Here is an 18,516-nt window from a genome sequence, read left to right as displayed (position 1 = left end):
TTCTTATTTATATCTTTACTGACCTAGATACCTAGATACCTAGATACCTAAATACGGAGTACATAAGGGGGTTTAGCATTGAAATAGAGATTCATTCCAGTGATCGTCCCGGTCCGGTCCCGGTCTCCGCGTTCCGAGATTAAAGGGTATAATGATGACATTTGCTGTTGTTATCACGCAGATGAACCAGATGTGAATCAATGTCCGATTGGTGTCTTCCGGTTGTCGATACAGCTTGATAAGTTCAGCTGTTCCGGGTCTCGGGTCAAAATCACTTCATTCAAACCATCATCCAGAAGCAATGATCAGAATTGGACCAGCCTGCCAAATTTCTGGAATTATTTACGTCTGTGTATTGATTCGATTTACTCTGGCTCGGCATCTCGCGTTAAAGGTACTTAAATCCACTATATTTTTTTTGTATTGAAGTGGTAGATCGAAGTCTGCCGGTGGCTGTTGAGCTCATACTTCCATTTAAAGTCACTCTTTTCACAGTACGAGAGTGCCAAGTATGGTCAAAAGGAACAAAAGAGATGGTAGTGATTGTAGTACGTAGTTAGGTTTTATACTGCGGGAACCGGATAGTAAGCAATGCGGAGTCGGGCCGATTAGTTAGAAAAGTTCCTCCGACTAATTAGGCTTTCTTCTTTAAACCACCAAACATGGCATCTTTTGCACGCATTCCGCGGTTTTCCTCCATTGTACGACATGCTCCTTTTCGCCACTTACACTCTTCTCCCTTAAGGGCGGCCATTGCGCATCCTATTACATCACATGGTCCTCCGCCGAAAGTCCCGGTACCGCCAAAGGATGCAGCTGTTTCAGAAGATCAATCGCCCTCGAAACTTACGAAGCCTACTGTGCTGAAAAAGAGATTCTGGAAAGATGTCCATGTTCATGGAACTTCAAGTATGTGTGGGATTTGGCTACTTCTCAATTGAGCATAGACTCACAAGTGTCAATTTAGGTGAATACCAGGTGCTACTTGACAAGCGACCGGTACGAACACCGTCCAAGGAAATTCTCTCCATCCCTGCCACCAAACCTCACCTGGCCCATGCAATCGCTCTCGAATGGGACGTCATGACATCCGCCCAACAAGCCCTGAAGAGCCACCTTATTCCATTGACTTCCACCGCAGCACGCGCCACCGACATCGCCCGTGAAGATGCCGAGGGTGTGGACGCCGCCCGCGGGCAGATCATCAAGACCGCCATGCGGTATCTTGAAACTGATACTCTGCTTTGCTGGGAACCAGAGCGCGAGGCCTTCAACAGCAAGGGGGAGAAGGTTGATAGTCTACGTGATATTCAAGTTCGGACTGCGAATGATATTATGGGCTTCTTGTCTACAAAGGTATGGCCCGGTCTCGAGATCAAGCCCATCCTTGACTCGCAGAGCATTCTTCCCGTTGCCCAGCCGCAGACCACCCAAGATAGCATTCGCAATTGGGTCTCCGAATTGAATCCTCACGACCTTGCTGGCCTCGAGCGTGGTATCCTGGCTTCGAAAAGTCTTCTTATTGCCGTCCGTTTGCTGGTGGAGTGGAGTGAGAATTTCCGCCACCTGCAGCGGCCCGGGGCTAAGAGTTTTGGCTTGGAAGAAGCGACTGAGGCTTCAAACTTGGAAGTGAAGTGGCAGACTGATATGTGGGGAGAGGTTGAGGATACTCATGATGTCAACAAGGAGGATTTGAGGCGTCAACTAGGTAGTGTTGTTATTTTGGTTAGTGGAGAGACAAGATAATTATAAAATAGATAAGTACATGTAAGAATAGTTGAATATATAAATATATATATAAAAATAGCAAAAAAGAAAACATACCAATGCTGGTAAAGAGTCTAGACTGAATTGGTTAAATTGGAGAATCTGGGGGCACGGGATCAGCGTCATACACCCTGAACAAGGAAAGTTGCCTCCTGTTTTCCTATACGTAGGTATCCGTACCTGCGACTACTTTTCTCCTTTACACCACTTTTGATTTCGTACCTGATTTGGCTGATTATGTCCGACAAACCTGAAGGGTATGTTTCTCTACTTATATAAATTGATTTATTGCGTTGCTTTCTGCGACAGGCTAAGCAGCCATGTGGGGGAATTTATACCCTGTCCAATGCGATTGATTCACTATGAATGGTGGACAAAACTTCCCATGTGACCCGACTGACGTGTCTCTCTACCTCTTTAGACATAGGCGGTCTCGCAGTGCGATCGCACTTTCCCTCTTGACCCGCGACAAATCTAAGAGCGACGACAACGATAACGAAGACGACAACAGTCTCCGCCCTTCGCATGCCTCTCCCTCTATCTCCCACCGCAGCTTCGGCAGCCTCAGTCGCAGGAAACCTCCTCCGGACTTGAACTCTGTTCCCGAGCCGGCCCTAGAACAAATTCCAACCAACCAGAGCTTCAACGACGAGTTGGAGCGAGTGCCATCGATGATCCAAACAGAGGGCGGCAGCTTGTCCCTCGACCAGTCTGTCCGGACTTTCCGCTTGTTCGGAATCCTTCGCAGCGGTGATACAACGGCAATTTCGAAGGCAATCAAAGAAACTAAGGATGACGTGGGGAACAGCTTTTATGGAACTTCTATCTTGCATCTGGCCTTGCAGTGTGCCGAGCCCCAGGTAGTGGAGTTCGTACTGTCCTCTGGAGACGATGCACAATTAAACTCGCAGGATCGTGAGGGCAATACCCCGCTGCATCTGGCAGCCCAGCTTGGACGAGTCACGCTGATCCGTGAAATGCTGAACCGCCCCTCGGTCAACGATTCCATTGTGAACTACCGCGGTCAAACGGCCCTCGATGTCGCGCGCACTCCCGAGGTCTTCCAGCAGCTTCAGCTAGCGCGGTCGATCTTCATCGATACCAAAACCCAGGAGATCAAGACGTTGATTGCCCGGAGAGAATATGATGAGCTGGAAAAGTTACTGGAGGAACCGCGCGTCGAGGGTATCCTAGATGTGAACAGCCAGGAGCTGGTCGCTGATCCAGTAACAGTACAGTCTGGCGGAACTTTACTACACGAGGGGGCACGCAATAGAGATGGGCGGTTGATTCAGATTCTTTTGACCCATGGCGCGGATCCTTTCCGTCGCGATAGAAAGGGGAAACTGCCTCAGGATACTACCAAAGATGATAGGACCCGAGCACTTCTGAAAAAATCCCCAGCCGCTGCTATTGCCCAGCAGGGTATCCAGGAGAAAGCTATTCTTGGAAATAACGCCGCGCAAGGCCTGGCTGGCCGTGCTCCCATCAGCGAGACTCCTCTGGCTGGTAAAGATTCGCGTGAACTACGTGGTTATCTTAAAAAATGGACCAACTACACAACAGGTTTTAAGTTGCGGTGGTTCGTGCTGGAAGATGGCGTTTTGAGCTACTATAAGCACCAAGGTTTGTTTCTTATAAGTTTTCAGTACATTTTAGTGCTTTGCCTAATCTTTCCGTGGCAGATGATGCGGGCTCCGCTTGCCGTGGTGCAATCAACATGAAGATTGCTAGACTTAATATGGATGCACAGGATAAGACCAGGTTTGAGATTCATGGCAAGTCTTCGGTCAAGTATCACTTGAAGGCAAATCACGTCGTGGAAGCTAAGCGCTGGTTTTGGTCTCTGAATAATGCCATTCAATGGGCCAAGGATGAAGCAAAAGAAGAGGAGCGACAGCGATCGAAGAATGCAGAGGCCCTTCGCCAGGCCAAGATGGACCAGACCACTGGAGAGGCACCCTCTGAATCTGGTCTCAGCCTCAAACCCGGTAGCTCCAAAGGTCTCGCCCCCGCTTCTCTAAGTGTGCCTGGGAGCGGTATTACTAGGCTCAGTTCGCGTACATCTCGCACTACGCTGGAAACCACGCTCGGTGAAGAAAGCTCGGCTGTTGATTCACTCGACCAGAGTCCTGCTGCGAACGAGCATGTGAGACGAGTCAGTCGAGCGAGCAGTCACATCACCGGACCAGATATGGACGGTGATGATGATGAGTACAACGACTTTGGTTCAAGCGTCGAGATGCCCACCAATGATAAGGATGCGCTAAGCATCACCGCTCAGTCTGCAAAACTTCAACTCGATCTCCTTGCAAGTATTTCTGCTTCGCTACAGTCGCAGAAATCCAACAATACAGATATCACACTCGCAGATCCGACAGTGGAGCAAGCCCTCGGTGCTTATGATTGTGCTGTCGGCAGTCTCAGAGGATTGGTACAGAATCTTATCAAGATCTCACGAGACCGTGATACTTACTGGCAGCATCGGTTGAACCGAGAAGAGCAAATGCGTCAGATGTGGGAAGAGAGCATGGCCCGCGTCGCTCAAGAACATGAGGAACTTCAGGGCAAGATGGGTGAATCTGAGGAGAAGCGGAAGCGAACCAAGCGCGCTCTAAGGGAAGCGCTGGAGAGCGTAAACGCTAGCAACCGCTCTATTCCTGGACCTCCTTCTCGTGTCCCAACGGCGACAAATATCGCGGAAACAAGCTCGGCTGAGGTTGAAGCCGAGGAGGAGCCTTTGGCGAATACGGATCTCCCTAACGAGCTCACGGCCAAGCCTGCTCTCAGTCGTAATCCCTCTATCCTTTCTCGCAACCTGTATGACTCTGAGTCTGACGGAGATGAATTCTTCGATGCTATAGATGCTGGGGAGATCGAAGTGGAGGATTTCAGCCAAGCGAACGAGACTAAAGCAGTCGAGGAGCCAGAGGATGAAAGCTCCCAGGCACGAGCCGATAAGCTCGCCTTAATCAAGCCCTCTTTCAAGGGATATGAAGAACCTGTGCGAGAAAGACTGAAGATGGATGCCGACGACCGGCCCAAGATATCTCTGTGGGGTATCTTGAAATCCATGATTGGCAAAGACATGACAAAGATGACTTTGCCCGTCTCTTTCAACGAGCCTACCTCCTTGCTGCAGCGTGTGGCTGAAGATTTGGAGTATACTGACCTACTTGATATCGCTGCCGACCGTGCAGATTCGATGGAGCGTCTGGTCTACGTTGCCTCATACGCTGCAAGTGAATATGCTTCGACTATTGGCCGTGTGGCCAAACCATTCAACCCTCTTCTTGGTGAGACCTTTGAGTACGTACGGCCTGACAAAGGCTATCGATTCTTCGTCGAGCAGGTCAGCCACCATCCTCCAATTGGTGCTGCATGGGCAGAGTCGCCTAAATGGGATTACTGGGGCGAATCATCCCTCAAATCTAAGTTCTATGGCAAATCCTTTGACATCAACCTTCTGGGAACCTGGTTTCTAAAGCTGCGTCCATGCACTGGAGGCGAGGAGCTGTACACTTGGAAGAAAGTCACCTCTTCTGTCATCGGAATCATCACCGGAAACCCAACCGTGGACAACTACGGCTTAATGGAAATTAAGAACTGGACCACCGGGGAAGTGTGTTATCTCGAGTTCAAGCCTCGTGGATGGAAAGCGTCGTCCGCCTACCATGTCACTGGCAAAGTGGTTGATGCCGAAGGTTCCCCCAAGTGGAGTATGGGTGGTCGTTGGAACGACAAGATCTACGCTCGTCACACCCCTGGTTTCGAAGCGCCAGTCTCAGGCCAAGACCCCGAGTCAGCGAAGACCTTCCTCGTATGGCAAGCCAACGCCCGCCCCACAGGCATACCCTTTAACCTGACCCCATTCGTCATTACCCTCAACGCCCTCCCCGAGGGCCTCAAGGACTGGCTGCCTCCCACTGACACCCGACTGCGTCCTGACCAGCGTGCCATGGAAGACGGAGAATACGACTTGGCTGCGGATGAAAAGCACCGTGTAGAGGAGAAGCAGCGCGCTGTACGGAAGGAGCGCGAAGCAAACGGCGAGACCTATCAGCCGCAATTTTTTACCCGTGCCAGATGCCCTATCACCGGAGAGGAATTCTGGTCTCATAATGGGAAATACTGGGCGAGCAGAGATGCTCAGGACTGGAGCATCTCGCAGGATATTTTCTGAGTGATAGATCTTCACTCCAAGGGTTAAGGAGTTAATCTCTGGTCTTTGACCAGTATTTATGCAGTTTTCATGAATCCACGATAAATTTTGAGCTTTATATTGTACTTGCACGCAGATCTCATTGCCGCGTAGCACCTGTATTTGTGTACATTCATGTCCAAGTTGATAGGTCCAAACCCTGGAAATTGTTGAGCCTTAACATATGTAGAGCAGAGATACTTAAAATCAAGCCATCATTAATGCTGGATGATGAGACTTACAATGTTGACAGTCGTCCAATAGCCTTTGAACCAATTGGTAATCACTGGTCGATCAATCTGTACCTAGGTAGATGTAGGTATCTAATTGAGCTGTTTTGATGGTCAGATGCGTCCACCCAAATCACGTGCACGGTACCTCATGGGAAAAATGGCTAGATCAACGTCTTACATTTCTCCATCACCGAGCTCACAATGGTAGGTAATTATACCTGTGTTCAGTGCCTCCAGGTGCTCCGGAAAGGTACCCGGGCATCCAATTATCCTGCTCGCCTCCAACGCCTGGCTTATTCACAACCGAAACATGCCATCTCGCCGTGGACTCGAAGCTTTGGCTCGATCCGCAACAACCGCTCACTAGGTGCAAGCTCGGAGGGTAAATGCACCAGCAAGCATGCTCCCAACCCCAGTCAATCCAATGCGACATTGTCCGCCCAGAGGTCCGCCTCCACAACGACCGAGCATGTTGTCGATAGGAACTCTGTCTTAAAACCCAACGACCTGTTCCACTCGTTCTCGAGGTCGCCCTCGCCTGTAATTCGGAAACGTGCCGAGTTCATCAAGGCGAATGCTTTCTGTCCGCATCCCAGTCACCAGCAGACGCGCGCGCCTGTCTCACCGCATGACCCCGAAGCGCGAAAGTCTCCTGATCTCTCCAACCTGCCCCCATCCCATTCGCATTTTGAATGCCCGGACTGCGGCGTGCCGATCTACTGTTCCGAGGGCCACTGGATGGATGACTTCGAAGCCCATCTTGAGGTTTGTGAGACAGTACGCCAGATCAACGAGGATGACCACGACTTAAACTCTGGCCGCTTCTTCAATGAATTCTCCTATCCTGGAGTGCAGGATGAGAGCTTTATTGTCAACATGACTAATTGGGATACTTTCATGTACACTCGCGAGTTTGAAGCTATCAACTCCGATCGTTCCATGCGCCAGGTTACCCGCATGCTCACCTACCCGCAGACTATTACTAGTGTGCTGCACGAACTCAGCCCTTACAACATCCATGGCAAGAACCGATTGACGCCCGAGGGATTGAAGAGTTTCAGCGGTACGTGGCATTTTGTACAGGTACGGTGACGAATTCACGCTGACTTGAATTATTTAAGCGCTCCGGTACTCCCTCCACCCCCCAAAAGCCGGTGAAGACATCGACATTAAAGGCTTGCGTGTAAAGGCACCACCAGTCCGGATCTTCATGCTGGGCGCTCGCGCCGAATCCTCGCTGCCCCGCGATGTCTGGCTCCAACTCCAGTACATGTTCCCCCGATCACTGCTGCACCTGATTTTCATCGGTCCAGAGAGCATGTCCAATCGCGACAGCGAGTTCCCACTGCCCGAGCGCACACCGGAGAACCCCTTCGGCGGTATCACCGAGGATCGTCTGGGTGGTCAAATGAAGATCACCACGTACGTCGAATACTTCCACACCATGTACAAGGCAAACTACTTCGGGCCCTTCGACCCTTACCTGGACTGTTTCATGCTTTTCCACCCGGGACTGGGTCATCCGGCCAGCTCGCACGAGTGGCAAGAAACTCTCCCCCAGCTCCTGGAGACCAAGATCCCCATTCTTTGCACTGGATACACGCAGTGGGACATGGAGCGTGATATCAACTGGGTTAATGAGAAGTGTGCTGGCGAATTTGATATCCTCCTCGAGCCTGGTGAGAATATCTTCCGTAGTCTGCGCTGGGATCTGAATGACCTTGACCCACATGATGTTTCGTGTGGAAACTGGGGATTGTGGGGATTCCGAGGCAAGAGGTATGTTTTGTCCCCATCTTATTTCTTGGAATTTCGAAGACTTGCTGACTTTGGTTTAGATACGAGGCTACAACCCACAAGAGCGACGAGTAAGAAAAAAGCGGCAATGGCGAATGCTTTCTGTATGATATAGTTATTTTCTCTTTACCATCCGTAGATAGGATTACTATTAGTTTCTCTCCTCTGTATAAAGCGTCTTTCAAACACACGTGATGTGTCATGTTCAGTGGTTGATATGTTGAATTGTTTTCCCAGAAGGCAGGCGTTCGACCGTTAAAGCCCCACATTAATATGCCAAGCTTAATCTTAAATGTAAATAAAGATACAAGTACGGGGAATATTGCCATGGTGACTAGTGTTCTAATGATTGTCTCATTTTACTCTCTAAACAGGAGAAAACATGAAATCTAAGACTCGGCTGAGAAAAACAAAAGCCGAGTTCAAAAAGAGTATATTAGGTCCGGAATTCGTCAAGATCACAACGCTGAATAGGTCTGACGACGTTCAACAAGAAATAATTCTGTGACGATTGAGAAAGAAAATGGCCTCGATGAGACAAGGTGAGAATGGATATTGAAGAAGAGCAAAGGGGTATTGGCATCAGTCGGCATCATCAACAAAAAAACCATCATAACGAAAGGGGGCATGTTAACAATATGCGAGAAGAAGAAAATAAACAGACACAGGACAAGAAAGAAGAAAGAAAAAAAAGTCCTGGACCGCGAAAATGGGAATTGAAAGTCATCATGCTAGATGATGGTTTTGGTGGTACAGCGCGGTGGCTGACAGGGATCTTCAAGATCCGCGCGCGTAAATCAGACACTGATTGAATGCAATTCAAAGACTTAGATCAGTATGAAGCCGGCAATTGCCATTGCACCTGCTGCGACTGCGGCTGGGAACTGGTTCGATGCGCCTGCTCCGGTGAAGACTGCTGCGGGGCTGGTTGAGACCGAGGTAGAGGCCGTAGTGCTGTCAAGAGGATTCGATGTCACACTTGGGGCGACGGCGAAAGATGAGCTCGGGAGAGATGAGATCGGGAAAGACGAGCTTGGAACAGACGAGCTTGCGAAAGAAGAGCTTGAAACAGACGAGCTTGAAACAGAAGAGCTTGAAACAGACGAGCTCGCGTGTGGGGAGCTCATGGGAACCCAGGACGACGAGGGAGTCGCGGTTGAGCTGGGAGTCACGGTTGAGCTGGGAGCAGTTGTGTAACCGGAGGGGACCAGAGTCACTGTGACGGTAGTGAGGGCAGCCTCGGCGGCGAGTGCCACAGGCGCGATCAAGAGAACAAGAGCCTTTGAGAAGAACATGCTGGATGTGATTGAATTGATAGTTATACTTTTGCGATTTGTGGGGTAGATTCCGGGGTATGGATTTGGAGGAAAAAAGAGTGAATGGGGCTGAGAAAAGAATGCGACAGCCCGTGTCTGGGTAGTTTGGATCAAATGAATGACGCTGCTTCAAGGGAAGACAGGAGAGATGAAGAAGGGAAAGAATGGAAGAACAGAAAGGGAGGAAGTGCCTCTTTTTAGTTAGGGGGAAATTGCACAAATGAAACACTTTACCCATTCGATACTAGCGTTCAAAACAAGGATCGTCACGTTCCTGCATGTAATCTCAGCATGTAATCTCAGGTGCTGCATGTGCTGCTGCAGGTAGTAAGGAACCTGGGAATATATCATTAAGGATTCTCATCTCGTCATTTCATATTATTGGCATTAACAGACTAGTTTACAAAAGCGATTGGAGTATAAGAAATTCAGACAGCCATCCCATAAGAAAGAAATATGGCCATATACGCGTCAGCAAAAAGCATCTCCTGGGGGCCAGTGGAGTCTTAAAGTCCCCACACAGCAACACAAACCACAAACACAGTCAGCCAGTATCCACTAGCATTCAACAAAAGCGACTGTACTCCGGATGAAGTTGACTTCGATGTGTCAGTGGTATTGTCCAAAGTTCCGTTGATATAGATATTCTCGGTGCCATTCACGTGGACCACGCGCACATTGCTTGTGTTTTGGGGCCTAGTGCCGTTGAAGAGAGAGTCGTAGTATGTGCTGTTGTTGTTGTCGTCACAACTGCACTCCTGATACTCTTCGCACAGACAAGTCACCGGGTATGATTCGTTCTTTTGTGTAGCATCGTTGTAATAGTAATAAGGATGATTATAGGGATATGCATAGGCCGAGTAAAGCCACAGGCCGGGGAAGAAACCAAGTGCTACGACTGGAAGTAAGAAAGGAGTGAGGCCGAGAGGTGATTTCAATCCTGATCTGTAGGAGCTTGTGGAACCGCCTGCATAATATCTGCTGCCAGGGTGAGAAATTGATTGACTAACGGAGTATCTGTCGGCTTTTACACCACCAGAAATTCCATTCCTGGAACTGGGGTTGGTGTAGCCGAGATAATTGTCTTCATACCTTCCACCACCGTACTTGGGTGTAGAGACGCTGCCGGATGATGATCCACTTGAGCCACCTCGACTTGAACCACTGGATCCGGAAGAGCTACTGGAAGAGCTGCCACTTGAGCCACCTCGACTTGAGCCACTCGATCCAGAAGAGCTTCCAGAAGAGCTACCGGAACGTCCTCCACTGCTACCTCCACTGCTGCTGGAACTTCCACGACCACCGCCACCACCACCACGTCGTTTCTCGAGGTCTGGATACTGAGAATCAGAAGAAGAGTATCGCTTGATGAGATCGATATTGGTCTGGATGGTCTGGACTTCTGTCGGCAGAGAAGTGACGTCAGTAGACCAGATCAAGAGCAAAGCCATAATCGCTGATGGTCTCATTATGTCGAGTTGTCAAGAATCAATATTAAGAGTGAAGATATTGGATTTCAGTAGAATGAAAAGGAAGTGAAAAGTGAACAATGGATAGGAAAGACCCTGAAAAGAGGCTCAAAACACCGCCACCGAGCCGCACTTTGGGTTTTGGGTCGTCCCGTCTTTTACTGATGTCTTGATGCACTCCACCATGCACGGTTAATCCGTTGCTGCGCCTTAACTAACCCTCATTCAATCAACAAACTAGGCCTTATACTATTTTGAATGTCAAAGTCTCATTTCCTTGGACAATTAACCCTTTGCTCATCTTTTTATGATCTGGAATTTAATTTTCTATAAATCTTACTAGTAAATCTTATTATTTAACTAGTTTGTAGCGTTTCTGTTCTGTTTCATAGACCGCTGATTGTCGGGTCACGGGTTATCTAGAAGGGTAACTTCTCCCCTTAACATAGTTTCTCGTACTTCAACCCTCTGGCACCATGGGGCGTTCTAGGGGCCTTTCTAATGCTACTGATGTGTCCTCAGTGCCTGATCAAGACCAGGTATGTTTGACTTGTTGTTTCTTCCCCCTGAACCCCGCTTCGCACGTGCTGACCACACCGCTAGGAACTGGGGAGCATGTACGATTACCTGGCCAAGGTGATCCTACTAGGCCCTAGTGGCGCAGGAAAGTAAGTGATGAATTCCACATGAATCTTCTAGCCATAGTTCGTTACTAACAAATTCTCTATCCAGATCCTGTGTGTTACACCGATTTGTGAGAGACGAATGTACAACCAGCCTTTCCACCCACCTCTTAGAGTCTGCTAACCAGATCGGGTTGTTACAGGGCGAGTGTTGTCATCACAAACTATCGGAGTGGAGTTTTCATCTCGAATCGTCAAGCTAGGCACTGGGTCTAGACGCAGACGCATCAAACTCCAGCTCTGGGATACTGCGGGCACTGAACGCTTCCGATCCGTATCGCGATCCTACTACCGGGGTGCAGCTGGCGCTATTTTAATCTACGATGTCGCCTCCTATCCATCCTTCGCCGCCCTCCCGACCTTTCTCATGGATGCGCGGGCGCTAGCATCCCCAAATCTGACTGTCATGCTCGCAGGAAACAAGGCAGATTTGACCGACGAATCACCCGACAGCGCCGATGATTTCCTGCGTGCCCCACCTACCCCGTCCAGTACTTCGAGTAAACAATCTTCATTACCTTTCGATGCTAGTGCTTCCGTGCGCTCGGGTCACTATTTGGGCCCGGGGACGCGACAGACAGCCACATATGCCGAGGGTCGGGAAATCAGCCGAGAAATGAGCTCGCGCTGGGCGGCGCAATCCAATATACCGGTCGCGGTGGAAATCTCGGCCCTGACAGGCGAAGGTGTCGAAGAGGTATTTCACCGACTCGCTCGCATTATTCTTACCAAGATTGAGCTTGGAGAGATCGACCCGGATGATCCCCAGAGCGGTATCCAATACGGAGATGGTGGTCTCTATGGTCATGGTACCAGCGATACCTCGAGCATTCATAGCCGAACAACCTTGGGCGATAACGACGTACCCCTTCATCGTTCGCGACGACGTAGAGGTGGCGCATCCCAAGGCTGGAAGGGCGGCATGAGAGAATGGGAAGATGTGTTTCGACTGGATGGTCCATCACGGAGAAACCAAGGTTGTTGTTGAAACTCCAAGCTCTTGTCGTCTGCATCACCTACTTCTACCTTAGATTTTCTTTTTTCGATAGTATCTTTCGTTCGAGCCCTGCACGATACCCCCCCTTCACCGTTCATTTATGATTTTACAGAGGCAATATCATTCCCAAGGGGGTTTTCTCCTTGAATCGAGTGATGTGGCTTTTTATTCTGGCGAATTACAGTACATATGTCAATCGCAATCCTTTTTTTCGTCTTCGTCGACTCCAATACCTATTACAAATTTTCGTGATTTTAAACAAAATGTCTTTGTCTTCATTCCGAGATCAAAGATCAACCAAGTAATGAACAGCATGGCCTGCCCAGACTTTCTCTCACACATCAATTCCAGCAATCAAGGTCTTGATGCCCTTTCCAGCCTTAACTGACTTGAACGCCTCCTCCGCTTCCTCAAACTTGACTGTGCCCGTGATCAGTTTCTTCACGTCCACCTTGCCCGATGAAACCAGGTCAACCGCTAACTTGTAGTCCCCGCTGCCATAGCGGAAGCTTCCCCGAAGGGTCAACTCTTTAGAACAGGCAGCCATTATAGGGAACTGAATCTCGCTACGTCCCATGCCACCCTGCACATAGGTACCACCATTACGCAGAACATGAATACCTGTGTGCACAGAAGCCTCTGCGCCCGACGCATCAATAGCAACATCGGCCCCAGCACCCAGGCCATTCTCCACCTTGAGTCTCTCAGCATTCTCCAAGGCAGACCCCTTGCCGGGAATAAAGGTAGAAGTAGTAGCGTACTCCTTCGCGAAATCCAGACGTGCCTGCTGAATATCGACTGCAATGACCTTGGAAGCCCCAAAGGCTGTGGCTACGGCACAGCAGAGTAAGCCCACTGGTCCCGCACCGAACACGACCACTGTCTGGCCGGGAGCTACTTGTGCCTGGCGCACAATGTGGACTCCCACGCTGAGTGGCTCCATCAGCGCACCTTCCTGCAGCGACATCTGCTCAGGGAGCTTGTAGCAAAAGTCTTCAGGGAGAGTATAGTATTTGGCTAGGGTGCCATCGTACGGTGGCGTAGCAGCAAAGACCATATGCTCGCAGAGATTGTACTTGCCGCTCTTGCAGGGCTCACACCGACGACAGGAAGTACCAGGTTCCATGGCGACGCGGTCGCCGACCTTTAGAGTAGTTACGGCTGAACCGACCTGTGTAACGATACCTGCACTCTCGTGACCTAGCACCATGGGGCTTTTGAGGACGAAAGCACCGATAGCTCCATGTTCCCAGTAATGGACCTATATGATACTCTTTTCAATTCCCTGTTTTCTTTTTCTTTTCCCGCAGATGACCGGGTTCACTTACATCGCTGCCGCAGATACCGGTGTACTTGACATTAATCAGAACATCGTGTGCATTTTTCAAAGTAGGAATTGGTCGGTCTTCGAACTTGACCTTGTGAATGCCCTCTAGGACGAAGGAAAGGTTCTGTAACGGTAGTGTTTACGTTAGCTGTCATGTGTTATGCGGGGTTTAATTTTCGAACGGTGGAATGATGGAATGGGAAACGGTTTCAAATCAGACAATTTCTTACTTCAGCTGTTGTAGAAGACATTTCGTATAGAGTAATACTTAGAAAGGGGAAGTGAAGAGAGAAATCAACAATCATATAGGCTGTGGAATCAACCGAGTATCTCCCCGCATCATCATTGTGGATCCTGGTATTTAACCGTAATTTATCCGACGGGTAAACTAGACGTCATCTGACCCCTGGTATCGACGATTAGGTAACCCGATCTTTCCACTCCGTACTTTTCATCTTCAGCTCTTCTTTGATCATGATACCTGCGTCTTTCTTCTCCCTAGACCCTGACTTTCTTCCTCCCCTCATTTGACTTCCTCCTTTAGTCGGGCGCAGAGGCTACACTGGGATCCATGTTCCAATAAAGGATATATCCTTTATTGGAACTTGGAGCCTGAGGATCATGATCGGAAACATGGAAGAATCGTTTGGTTTGTTGAAAGCGAGTCAAAACGATAAACTCTTGCGATAAATAGAATGAATTCATATCTATCGTATAATTTGAACACTTTAATCGGCTAATGGGACTGCCCAGGGGCAGTTTCAAGGTTCCCGGGTGGGTATGTAGATGTTATATGTATATGTGCGGAAATATTCATGGGATAAAGGCACCTAGACAGTGAGTACCTACTATGGAAACCTTGGAAGAGCCTCAGAAGCCCTAAGTGAGAGTGAGAGTTAAACTTACCAACCCATGAACACAGTAGCATCTTTCTTTTCCTACTTAGACACATTGTTATCATATTGGAAACAGGCTTAAAGCAACCTAGTCTACGAGGATATAATTGGAAAATCAGAATATAGATAGGACTCACCCGTGTATGCGAGGCCTTGGGGTACTAACGTAGGTAGGTAATTCACTATACTGAGCCCCCCCCCCCCCCCCCCCCCCCCAAGGTTGTAATGAAAATAGTACTATTTTTTGAATCTCTATACTGAGCATCAAATAGCAATTCTCATAACACCTATAGATAAGGCCGGTTATCCACTGGATCACGCCGGACTGGTGATAAAATAGCTACAGGAAATTCTGTAAGGAGGTTTCCAAGGTTTCAGCAAGCTCACAGAACCCATAATTCGGGATGATAGAGCCAATCCCTTTCTAAGCCTGGCTTAGCAAGTCCAAATGTAACAAAGAAAGCGTCATCCCATTCGGGCTTTTGTGCTATTGGCCATGCAAGTCTGAACCCTGAGATGTGACTATAACTGAAGGTTAGTATATGCACAAGGAACATGTTAGGGTAGTTCGGGTTCAGTGTGTTAAGCTATTAGTATGAAAGCTTGGTCTTTGTTTGTCCTTACAGGTTCTTGGTGTCTGGCTCATAGATAATTGCGGAGATACTAGAGCTCGCTGTTTTCATCCCACGATTTAATATTTGCCCAGTGAACAACAATTTTAGATATCAATACGATGTTTCCTATCTTTCAAGGTTCCTGATAACCAGTCGATGGATTTTAACTCACTGATAGGCTGTACAGAACTGAGACCGAATAACATCGCGATCTTGGCGACTAAAACCCCAGAATTGATCTAGTGATAGAGAATTACTAGGGACCTTTTCCCAGACGAAGTATCTTATCTAGCCACGAGGAACGAAGCCATTCTCTGGTTGTGTACCCACAGCATGGCCAAGGATTTGAGGCGCAACAGGACAGTACCTGAGCCGCATAAGAACTTCAAACTCAGCACAAACGGGGGCAGGAATAGCTTGTTGCTCTATACTATCCTCATCAGTTTCTTCGATGGGGATCTGACAATAGATTCTCATGAAGCCTATCTTTGTTGGGTCATCAACAAGGTAGCATAGGAACTTGCCGATAGCTCTGGAATAACCAAGGCCTTCCTGTATATCTTCATAATTCAGATGCTGCGCGTTCTCTGAGAGCTTCTCAGTAATCTTCCATATCTGAGGGGTTCTCGTTGTTATAGAAAGCGCTGAAAGAGATGGCGCTAGAACAGAGGACACTGTATCAGATGAGACAGATGAGAGAGAGAGTCATTGAGTGACGTGTATATGTTTTCGAGGTTGGTGGAAATGGGTGGACTATATGGATCATATGTGGTGATTGTTGTACCTTTGAGGCAGCGGAAGAAGTGGTTGCTAGACTCGAAGCGCATTTTGATAATACCTACTCAGAGATTTGAAGAAGTAAGCATGCACGTGGAAGGTTCTCGCACATAACTAGATAAAGCTACGACACTATGACATACTAGAATTGACTTTTTGGAGCGAATTCAGGGTGTCTCTGCGCGTCTAGGTATGGCTTTACCACTGTTGTTCTAAATGGTGTTGGGCCGCTAGGTAAACTGATGGTGCAGGTTTCTCCTTCTACTGAGAGTAGTGTAAATGGTCCTGTCCATTGTCCCTTCTTCTGGGCGTTTCCTTCTCTCCATAATAAGACTAGAGAGTTCAGAGGTAGCCCATGAATTGCTGTTGTTATCGGTCCATTTTGTGTGTTTAGGGCGTCAGAGATCGACCGTTCTGCGCGAAGTTTCTGAATCTTTGTCATAGCTTTACTGATGGCAGCTGCTCTCTGAGAAACTGAGGGCGATGGTGCATCCAGTTCGGCCATTCGAGGGTATGCTCCGAAGGTGAGAAGGGTGGGGACAAGACCATCGGGCCCAATACTATCATTTAAGGCTTTAAAAGCCATCTGGAGGGCCATATGTTTATCAATTCTCGATCCTAGCTCTGCGATAATAATCTGATAGACTCGCCGAAGTGGTCCATGATACCGTTCAACCATACCGATTGAATTGTGAGCTTCTACAGGGATAGCTTTTGTAGAGATCCCTAGGCTCTGTGAACACTGCCAGAAATCTGGTAGATCGCCAGATCGTTTCCGCTCCAAGCGTCAAAATGAAGATGATGTTCTATTTAATTATAACATCATCGTCGACATCATGTACATGGCTAATAATGGAAAAACAGAGCCAGTCTTACACATCGTCGGCAAAATCACTAGATTCCAGGCTGGCCGATGGCTTGGTAATATCTCTGCAAAACACACCTGGTATGTCATCCGCTCATGCTGGATAGACACATACCAAGGACCGCCTGATGTTATCACACACGATCAGGGCAAAAATTTTGTGAGCAGAGAGTTCAAATATTACGCCAAGAACCTAGGGATCTCCACAAAAGCTGTTCCTGTGAAAGCTCATAATTCAATCGGCATGGTCGAACGATATCATGGACCACTTCGGCGAGTCTATCAAATCATTATCGCAGAGCTAGGATCGAGAATTGATAAACATATGGCCCTCCAGATGGCTTTTAAAGCCTTAAATGATAGTATTGGGCCCGATGGTCTTGTCCCCACCCTTCTCACCTTCGGAGCATACCCTCGAATGGCCGAACTGGATGCACCATCGCCCTCAGTTTCTCAGAGAGCAGCTGCCATCAGTAAAGCTATGACAAAGATTCAGAAACTTCGCGCAGAACGGTCGATCTCTGACGCCCTAAACACACAAAATGGACCGATAACAACAGCAATTCATGGGCTACCTCTGAACTCTCTAGTCTTATTATGGAAAGAAGGAAACGCCTAGAAGACGGGACATCCCGGTTATATGCATATTGTTCAAGGTTGTTGTTTGATGCACTTCGAATAGGGATTCGTGATGTGGCCTAAACTAGGGTAGCCCGGCTACACTGCCCCCTTTCATTTCGCCAGATGCGGCTCGATCCGACGCCGATGTGGAGGTAATCAGGGACGACATTCTTTAAAAAATGGGCTCAGGAACTGTATTTGATCTAGACGTATAACTTATGGTACTTGAATTTATTTATTCCTCATTTCTGCATAGTACAGAATAGTGTTTTCAATGATACGCAACCTGTTACCAGTTAACTTACATGATGCCAGGAATATTTCCATGGCCATGCTAGTGAGCGATGAAGTCTAGGTCCGTCCAGTCGCAATATTAAATTAAAATTTAATACCCAATGCGTTGAAAACCGAGAAGAAGTTATTCAGCTCTCGAGGCTTGCTGAGGATCAACGAGAGCAAAAAGCAATTGATTTGCCAAAGAAGGTTACAATATAAGGTAAGTGGTCTCATTCTTCAACGTAAAGTTGTAATAAGAAGCACGCGCCAGTGGAAGAATATCATGGCAGGATCGTACACAGGATCACACTCGAAACAGTAGAAGACCATAGACAGAACAACCTTTCAAACTGGCACGGTGCTTTTCTTGTCTGAAGTCAGCCTAACGGTAACGCAGGACTTTGGATCATCTTTTCTAATGCTGCTCGAAGATTTGAGGACCCTATGATACACTCGTTGTGATCGGTAAGCATTTTGCAAATATCGGTTGACGTCTTTCGCATCGGCTCGATCGTGTGCGATCCCTTTCGCATCCACTATATAGGGAGTTGCGAAAAGTCGAAGTCCGCCTTTTACTTTGCAAACCGTCGGAAACCAGAATTCTTTAGATTTTTCATCTTTAGAGGCGGGATGATGGAATGAAACGCCGTATGTTTCGATGCTACCAGATTTGATGA

The 18,516-nt window shown here is 48.2% G+C and overlaps 7 protein-coding genes across 7 annotated transcripts; 3 read left to right on the top strand and 4 right to left on the bottom strand.

Moving 5' to 3' along the window:
* Positions 1–662: 662 nt before the first annotated feature.
* Positions 663–5,950, top strand: N7495_007218 (ATP12 ATPase F1F0-assembly protein; the record flags this gene model as incomplete). Its single annotated transcript, XM_057209869.1, has 4 exons — positions 663–909; positions 968–1,725; positions 2,247–3,393; positions 3,453–5,950. The coding sequence occupies 4 exons, from the start codon at positions 663–665 to the stop codon at positions 5,948–5,950; spliced, it is 4,650 nt and encodes a 1,549-aa protein (XP_057063643.1).
* A 452-nt stretch (positions 5,951–6,402) lies between these two features.
* On the top strand, positions 6,403–8,073 carry N7495_007217 (putative mRNA processing protein (Mss51); the record flags this gene model as incomplete). Its single annotated transcript, XM_057209868.1, has 3 exons — positions 6,403–7,264; positions 7,323–7,980; positions 8,040–8,073. The coding sequence occupies 3 exons, from the start codon at positions 6,403–6,405 to the stop codon at positions 8,071–8,073; spliced, it is 1,554 nt and encodes a 517-aa protein (XP_057063642.1).
* A 752-nt stretch (positions 8,074–8,825) lies between these two features.
* Positions 8,826–9,293, bottom strand: N7495_007216 (putative extracellular serine-rich protein; the record flags this gene model as incomplete). The annotated part of the gene is made up of 1 exon (XM_057209867.1): positions 8,826–9,293. The coding sequence occupies one exon, from the start codon at positions 9,291–9,293 to the stop codon at positions 8,826–8,828; it is 468 nt and encodes a 155-aa protein (XP_057063641.1).
* A 527-nt stretch (positions 9,294–9,820) lies between these two features.
* N7495_007215 (uncharacterized protein) lies at positions 9,821–10,765 on the bottom strand (the record flags this gene model as incomplete). The annotated part of the gene is made up of 1 exon (XM_057209866.1): positions 9,821–10,765. The coding sequence occupies one exon, from the start codon at positions 10,763–10,765 to the stop codon at positions 9,821–9,823; it is 945 nt and encodes a 314-aa protein (XP_057063640.1).
* A 494-nt stretch (positions 10,766–11,259) lies between these two features.
* Positions 11,260–12,454, top strand: N7495_007214 (putative Ras family GTPase (Rab4b); the record flags this gene model as incomplete). The annotated part of the gene is made up of 4 exons (XM_057209865.1): positions 11,260–11,322; positions 11,387–11,451; positions 11,516–11,520; positions 11,610–12,454. 4 exons carry the CDS (start codon positions 11,260–11,262, stop codon positions 12,452–12,454), a joined length of 978 nt encoding a protein of 325 aa, XP_057063639.1.
* Positions 12,455–12,797: 343 nt separating this feature from the next.
* Positions 12,798–14,041, bottom strand: N7495_007213 (NAD(P)-dependent alcohol dehydrogenase; the record flags this gene model as incomplete). The annotated part of the gene is made up of 3 exons (XM_057209864.1): positions 12,798–13,724; positions 13,792–13,914; positions 14,021–14,041. 3 exons carry the CDS (start codon positions 14,039–14,041, stop codon positions 12,798–12,800), a joined length of 1,071 nt encoding a protein of 356 aa, XP_057063638.1.
* Positions 14,042–15,588: 1,547 nt separating this feature from the next.
* N7495_007212 (uncharacterized protein) lies at positions 15,589–16,127 on the bottom strand (the record flags this gene model as incomplete). Its single annotated transcript, XM_057209863.1, has 2 exons — positions 15,589–15,974; positions 16,085–16,127. 2 exons carry the CDS (start codon positions 16,125–16,127, stop codon positions 15,589–15,591), a joined length of 429 nt encoding a protein of 142 aa, XP_057063637.1.
* Positions 16,128–18,516: the final 2,389 nt, after the last annotated feature.

The sequence above is a fragment of the Penicillium taxi genome (assembly GCF_028828555.1).
Source record: "Penicillium taxi strain IBT 34144 chromosome Unknown utg000004l_segment0_segment0, whole genome shotgun sequence".
In the NCBI taxonomy this organism is placed as follows: domain Eukaryota; kingdom Fungi; phylum Ascomycota; class Eurotiomycetes; order Eurotiales; family Aspergillaceae; genus Penicillium; species Penicillium taxi.
The sequence above is the reverse complement of the archived record's forward strand: the minus strand, read 5'-3'. Positions and strand labels throughout refer to the sequence as shown.